The sequence below is a fragment of the Austrofundulus limnaeus genome, unplaced genomic scaffold, assembly GCF_001266775.1.
Source record: "Austrofundulus limnaeus strain Quisiro unplaced genomic scaffold, Austrofundulus_limnaeus-1.0 Scaffold15, whole genome shotgun sequence".
Lineage (NCBI taxonomy): Eukaryota > Metazoa > Chordata > Actinopteri > Cyprinodontiformes > Rivulidae > Austrofundulus > Austrofundulus limnaeus.
This window is the reverse complement of record NW_013952417.1, coordinates 3,217,689-3,225,205: the sequence shown is the minus strand read 5'-3', so window position 1 is coordinate 3,225,205 and position 7,517 is coordinate 3,217,689. Positions and strand designations below refer to the sequence as shown.

The window sequence follows — 7,517 nt, the reverse complement described above, 5'->3', positions numbered from 1 at the left end:
TTTGGTAAAAATCAGTAAAGCTTAGGTTTACATAACTATAGACCAGTTTACAAAAAGGAAAATGYAACCAAAAAAAGTATGCAGGCAGGTCTGACATGTTTAGTCATGTCAGTAAATAAGATGTTGACTTTGGTCCAGATTTGTCAGAACCTGTTCATGCGTGGGCTGTCGTTGGTGGGCTGGTACCACAGTCACCCGCGGGGTCCGGCTCTGCCCTCRCTGCAGGACATCGACTCCCAGATGGATCATCAGCTGAGGCTGCAGGGCTCCAATAATGGCTTCCAGCCCTGCCTGGGCATCATCTGTGGTGAGTGGCTGCTGTGGCTCCAGCGTGGTGCTTTAATCCTGGGACAAAATGGTTGATCTAAAATAATAAGTGTACTTCRAAAGGACTTCACTATGTCTGCAGTGTTTAAAAGCTAAAGGTGAACTAGTGGTGTTGAACTCAAAGCTGGTGTGTGAATCAACTAAAAGAAAGGAACACTAAGAGCAAACAAGAGTTAAATTACCCCTAAGCTGTCTGTAAAGGGTTAAAAACTCTTCATRAAGACACTGAAGAGTGGAGATCTGAGAGCAGTGCAGCAGCAGGGACCTGCAGTTTATTACAGAACTTCTATAGCAACAATCTCAGTGAAATTGTGTTGTTTTAACATACAAGTTTTGTCAAAATATAGTTAAAAATCAGAGAAAAAAATGTATTTCCTGTAAAAGCACGTGCAGATGAGTCGTAAAAGAAAAAGGTTAATTTATGCTTTCATAGAAGCTTTCTTTTCTAAATGTGAGTAGCTTTCCATTATAAGACATCAATGTAATGAACTCTGGATCCAGCTGAGTTTCATCTAGATTTTGACTGTTTCAGGTCCATATTACCATGGAAATCAAGGTGTGGCATCTACAATAACTCCGTTCTGGGTTGTACCACCACCTGAGGTCAGGAACACAAACTAACTGTTTTATTGTTCACCTCCTTTCATAAATTTGCCAGTTTGTGCAAAGTAAGAGCTATTTGAGCTCAACAGTGTCTCTGTTCACAGCAAAGACCTAATGACTATGGAATCCCTGTGGCAGTGGAGGTCACATATGTGCAGGACAACTTCCTTACCAGYGATGTTCTCAATGAGATGGTACCGAAGGAGAAACTCAAGTTCCATAAAACTAATTCAGAATTTAAAAAAAGTCTTATTATTCAGACTAGTAAAGAGCTAAAGATGTTCATTTCCTCCTCAGATGCTGCTGGTGGAATACTACAGAGCAGCTCCAGAYCTGGTCCAGTTCAACCAGTACTGGTGTCCTGATACGACCATRATGGACAAGATCAAGGTAGGAGTCACTAAATACAACCAGTTATTTTTCCACCTGAGCWTCAGGTTTTTCCAGGTCTGATGTAACCGCTCTCCTTCTGCAGGGCTCTCTGAGTTGCCACGCCCCCAAAGACCAGGCCTACTCGCAGATCTTGGAGCACGTCTACAGTCAGCTGAGCAACATGCACTGAGGTCCGTTAAGCTCAGGTGACGTGACGGCGCTGCAGCAGCTGATGAGATGTACTGTGTAAATCATACTTGAGTCATGACTAACGCCTGGTTCACACTGCAAGATGATTGTRTCGATTTTTGSCCCTTAAGGGCRTCCYGATTATCGTGATGGCTCTAAATATAATCTGATGAGATATTCCTRCCGTGTGTGGTGTGTTAGGAGTTATCTAGAAGGAATTTTGGACCACTTCCATCTCGAATTGAGGATATTCAACATGTTGGATTGTCTTGGCCTGATATCAGCGTGATGTTTGGAGGACAAGCGAGCTCGCAGCCTGTTGAATGTGGCGTGTAGCCAATCAGAACGTGAGGTGACAGAAACACAGAAGAGATTCCAAAATACAGAAGACAAAAGGCTGCCGTGGAACACCAGAAAGTCTGGTGAGCGTCAAAGACGTTTGTTTTTTTCTGTTAAAAATAGTCCACAATCTGTCACAATTGCATCTTCCTTATCRGCCATTTTTATTTATTCTGAAGTCAAGTTTGCTCTTGAAAGGTTTCGTGAGATTTCCTGTCTGACGTGACTGTTTGATCTGTTTGTKTGTGGCTGTGCATCACACACTGTAGGACCAAACCTGTCAAATTTATGATTTTTATTGTCGTGTGGGGTTTCTCAGTCRTTGAAAATGAACAATTTTAAAATCTTGCCGTGTGAACCATGCGTAGGTCTGATACAGCACTATAGAGTTAAAACTAACATCTGTGATTATGTGCTGCTCCTGAAAGTTGTATTTATGAGCAGAAAAAAAAACGAACACTGTCCAATCAAAGGAACAATGAAACATTTCAAAGGGACACTCAGTAAGGGCATTTGTTAAAGTGAAAAACAGTCAGCCTRAATGACCTCTGACCTTTCACACATGGACCTATGTCTGTTACAGCATCTGATCAGATCTCAGCAGATATGAACCTTTTTAAACCATTAATGTCTTGCAGTCTGGGTAGATTCATGGAATAGTAGTTCAAAAAAATATACACTAACGTATGCAAAAGTAACTGTTTGAATTCCTTGCAGTAGGTTTTGTTCTTGTTTGTGCTTTGTAAGTCCTATTTAAGGGTTGTGGTGCAGGTGTGTTTGTGTGTATGTGTTGTGACTGTACCCAAGAGCCTCTCAGGTGTGTGAGATATAGTCTGGTTGGTTAGGGCAGATATTTGCTTTGTCTTTGACCATTACTGTATTTAATATGAACTGTGATACCAGGACAGAGCAATGCCTTAAGCCTGCTGATTGATGCTCCACAAAGTATTAAACTATACACTGGAACTATTTAAACACGTCTTACTGTCATCTGTTCACCTCATTTTATGACTGACCCCTGTGAAACATCTCTTTGTGACTGGATTTATACAGAGATAAGACAACATTTGGAGGTTTTCTTTTTATTTCCTGTAAGACGTCAGGAGGCAGGGAACAAATAGGAAGCACATACAAATAAAATGAGAATAAAAAAAAATATTGCAGTTAAATTCTGTATTTATACCAAACATTTAAAAATAGCAACTTAAAATTTTAAGATATACAAGGTGTAATGTAGGTTTCCATGCAAAGATTAATTTAAGTGTTTTAAAAGGTCTTGTTTATAAAAAATAATACTAGAAAGATCTATAGCGATGTCATGTTGCGTGAAAGAAAATTTAAGACTGAATACATAGCCCTTTAAGAAAAAAAATGGGGGCTTTTTAAAAATGGATTTGGGGGGGGGGGGGGGGCAAACTTTCCACTGGTGGTCTGCTTTTCAGACTTGTCCTAGAACCTGCCTGTTGTCACTGTGCAGAAATCTGCCAAAGGCTGGAAATAAAATGCGTAGGAAACAAAGAAACGGCTGGGCTAGGTTCTTTTCTTTTCTAAAAAGGCACTAAAACATGCACATAGGTTTTTCACTTTCTTAATACCATGACCCACACACACACACACACACACACACAGAGCACCTCCTCTTGCCCTTAGCAATGACCTACATACAAGTAGTGGGATGTACGGTCACAGATGTAAACAATGAGATGAGGAGTGGGAGGTGATGAACAGACCGAGAAAAAGGAAGAAATAAAACAAAGATAATACAAACGAGCACATATCTGACATTCACAATTATTTTTTTAGTTCATATTACAATTCAATTGAACAAAACGGTAATAACGGCTGAGTTCCTCCTCACAACCATGCTTCCCTTGATGTTTTCCCTTTTAAAATCAAGCTCCTTCCCTCTGACTGGACAGTGAAGGCTTGATATTCAGTCCAGAACAAGGGTCCAGCCTTGTCTGCACTGATTTCTACATCTATCCATCAGCCTAAGGCATGACACCAAATTAAAGTCACTGAATGATCAGAGTTACAGAACACAGTGAGTTTCACATTCTCTGAGAGGACAGTTAGAGGTGAATATAAAAGACTAACCTGCTGCCAGCAGCATCACCTATTCAGGCACTATATGGAGTTGACTGGTGCCTAGAACAGGGCTTTAAACGTCTTGGCAATAAAACGGTAAAAATAAACTAACTTGACTACAATAAACAGCACAGAAGCTACATGAATATATGGCTGTTACAGAATCATTAGCAGTTTAACAGAAGCATTAAAACAATATCTTTCTATTGCATTTTATAATCTATTTTTGGCTCCGTCCATAGAACAGGTTAGCAGGTAATCTCAGGTAACGTTTTGTATTTGACGTTTTAAAGCAACAAATACACACGTCTGAATGAAGTGGCAAGGAGGTGCCACTTCAGCATTCTACCTTTGGGTYAGTGTGAAATGTCTGGGTACATCTGTGACACTGATTTGAACTCAAGTCCAACATGCAGTTAGAACATTTTCTCTCATATTCTGTAAAAACTGAAAACAGGAAAATACTGAAACAAAGGGGGAACACATCGGCCATTAAAAAACGATAACCTGATAATTACTTTAAAATGAAAGATCAAAAAAAGTATCATTGCAGTCAAAACTGTCTAAATCACAAGTTAGACATGAATTTTGGCTCCGTTCCGTCATATTTCAAGTGCTGTCATGACGGTAATTCTCGGTGGAGCCAGAAGATGGCATCAGGGGGTTCCCTTCAGGCCTCAGGTGGTTTTACAATTACTTTTAGTTCTAAAAGGATACTGTTCAGTCATTTACTGAGGTTTGAGGTGTTAGTCTAAATACAAAAAAAAAAAATCTATTTTTTACCTACTGAGACCTACATGAGTCACAGACCACAGGAACAACTGTCACCTCAATAACTGCAACAGTATTAAAAATGCATCTTTTTTTGTATGGCTGATCTGTAAAAAAATATTATTGCTTACAACAGTGCCGTCCGTTTGTCTTTAAAAAAATTCTTCTTACTTTCAGGTGAAGCATGAAAATATTTTGTCTCAGTTCTTCAGTAAACCAGGTGAATACTCTGGTTTGATAATAGATCCAGATCTTGTGTTACAAAAGTGCTCATTTGTGATGACGATGGAGATAAAAGTGAAAATAACAAAACAAAACAAAAAAAAACCTTTGTGGACCGTTCCTTGTCTTTACTTGTCTTGCTCCTCATCATTTCTGCTCTCCTCTTTTTCTCTGTCAGTCTCCTTGTAGCCATTTTGTTGTATTAGTGTGGCAACGGAACAAGGACTTCGACGTAGTTGAGAGGGAAGAACCCGGACTGGCCGTTCAGCATGCCCTCATACCAGTTCTCATCGATCTGATTGGTCAGGGTGATGATGTCGCCCTCGTGGAAGCCCAGCTCGCCCTCGTTCTCTGGCTCGAAGTCGTACAGCGCCTTGCAGCTCGGCTGCTCTGGAGCTAACGGGAGAAAAGAAAAGATGAGAAAAACAGACAAAGAGAAACTTTAGCTTTCAGACACAAAAAGGCACAGAGCCGTTCCAGTTTTACAAGGGAAAAGTTACCCTGCAACGCTTTGGCACGGCACCATGTGTGGTTCGTACCTTTTATTAGTATAACACAGCTTTGGGAAAAAAGTTTTACATTCTGGTGAGCAGTTTCTTTCCACATAAACCAAATCATGTCAGACAGCAGGTTCTTGTAGGACCGCTGTCCTGCCCTTGTTCTTGGCTTTGTCTTTCTGTCTGTGTGACCTCACACAGATCAGCACCGGTCTACACGCAGACAAACAATTTTCTCATTGTATCGAGTTCAGTCAGCACACTGCTGGCCGGGCTCGAGAAAGGTTTTGGTCACTCGTTCCCATTTACGCACTGCTGGATCGGTTTACAGGAGCAGAAAAAGAACCGAACACGTGTTGTTATGGAGTACGGCCAACAATCACAACACTTCAGAACAGGTGGGTAAAAAGAAGCGGCTTGGCCTCGAAAACAAAATCACTCTTTCTGCAGCAAGTTAAAACAAATGAATCCAATGTTTCTTCAATAAATATCTAATACACCAAACAGCAAAACCAAAAATAATAGAAACGTTATGACAAATGAATGCACCATAATCCATGTGCGGTTCCTTCTTTGTTTTTTACTGTTTCTAAATAAAACGGGGAAAAGAAAATAATCGAGGGTGTTTTTTATTTATTTTTTGTTTGTTTTCAAACTAAATTAGGAAAATAATTGCAAAAATAAATGCTACATTTTTAAAAAAATTTAATTTTAATGGTTAAAGTAAATATGAGCTTAATGTTAGTGCACTTTTTGTGACCTTCAGGTGGAACTGGAAATCATGGCCATAACTCCTGGAGCATTTCATTTTCACTTCTCATCATGGATACGTTTGTTTTATTTAGAGGGAATCGGCACGTCTCATTGAAAGCTGATGTTCTTACTGTGAACTAAGTTGTTTTAATATTATAAGTTATGCAGAAAAAAGGTTAAAGTCCAACCATTGCTATCTTTAGGAATCACTTCTGTTTTGCAGCCACTTTAAACTCTTCTTTGGCGATTTCCATCATTTCCAGTTTCTCTACATATTAAAACAAGAACTATATTTTATTTTGGATTTATAGTTGAAGGAAAAATAAACTGTATTTTTAGTTCAATTTAACTTTTTTTTCTCCATTTAGGGTTTAAAACAGAAAAAAAACAAGTTTTTTTTAGATTTTATTTTGAAACAGGAAAAACAAAGAACGAACCATACATGGATTCACAATAATCACTATCAGATGTGAAATTTTGTCTTTTATTCAACATACTTTTGTCTACTGCACAGCCTTAGATTACATTCAGTTACTCTTTTGCCAGATATACAGTATATGTATTATATAAGATTGTTAAAATGTTTATGAATCTCAACATGTAACACAAGTAACATCAAGCTTCGCTGTGTTTAGGTCTGTCACAATAGCAAACTGCCCTTGATATTTGTATCAGAAATGACTGTGACGAACGATAACATTGTTTAGAGACCATTTTAATTTGATACAGTGATTTGCCCCCAGCTTACAGAAGTTTATGAAATTTACATGTATACGTAAAAAAAGAGTTTTGAATTCACCTGGACCGGAGATAAGAAAATAACACAACAGCTGTTGAAGCTTTGCTTCCCACCTTCTCTATCCAAGCTGGCACAGTTTACTCTGTATGAGTCCTCCTCCAGCTACATTAAAAAACTGCGGTCACCCTCACACCACTTACAAAATTTACAGAAGTATGAGAAATTTCCGTAAAGTTACGGTTGAACCGATAGTGTAGTTTGTGAAAACAACGCACAGAACAACAAAACAAACCATTAGGCAAATGAAAATATCAACCGCATTTTTATTTATTGACCTCATTTTAATTTATCGTACGATAAATGATTTATTGCTTATCACAACAGGCCTACCTGTATTCAAATCAAATGCCAACACAAACTTCAGCTTAACTTAAATACTAAAATAAAGTGAGACTGAGTACAAATAAGCTAAACAAAGGGGTTTAGAAGGATTGGAAATAGGTAGTGTTTACGAGCAGTAAAATCAGGTAAAAAAAACAAAATCAATATATATAGAGGGCCGGATAATCTGTGTGTGTGTGTGTGTGTGTGTGTGTGTGTGTGTGTGTGTGTGTGTG

General features: G+C 38.8%; 2 protein-coding genes across 3 annotated transcripts in view; one reads left to right on the top strand and one right to left on the bottom strand.

Annotated features, from left to right (window-relative positions):
- mpnd (MPN domain containing) overlaps nt 1–2,805 on the top strand; it is a 12,255-nt gene extending 9,450 nt beyond the window's left edge. For both annotated transcript variants that reach the window (XM_014002898.1, XM_014002899.1), the window contains exons 9-13: nt 139–307; nt 860–930; nt 1,035–1,124; nt 1,228–1,320; nt 1,406–2,805. In XM_014002898.1, coding sequence (XP_013858352.1) covers nt 139–307; nt 860–930; nt 1,035–1,124; nt 1,228–1,320; nt 1,406–1,492 — 510 coding nt within the window. In that variant the 3' untranslated portion in view covers nt 1,493–2,805. The remainder of the gene's footprint in view (nt 1–138; nt 308–859; nt 931–1,034; nt 1,125–1,227; nt 1,321–1,405) is intronic.
- A 91-nt stretch (nt 2,806–2,896) lies between these two features.
- sh3gl1b (SH3-domain GRB2-like 1b) overlaps nt 2,897–7,517 on the bottom strand; it is a 21,012-nt gene continuing 16,391 nt past the window's right edge. Inside the window, exon 9 of the mRNA XM_014002900.1 lies at nt 2,897–5,307. Coding sequence (XP_013858354.1) covers nt 5,114–5,307 — 194 coding nt within the window. The 3' untranslated portion in view covers nt 2,897–5,113. The remainder of the gene's footprint in view (nt 5,308–7,517) is intronic.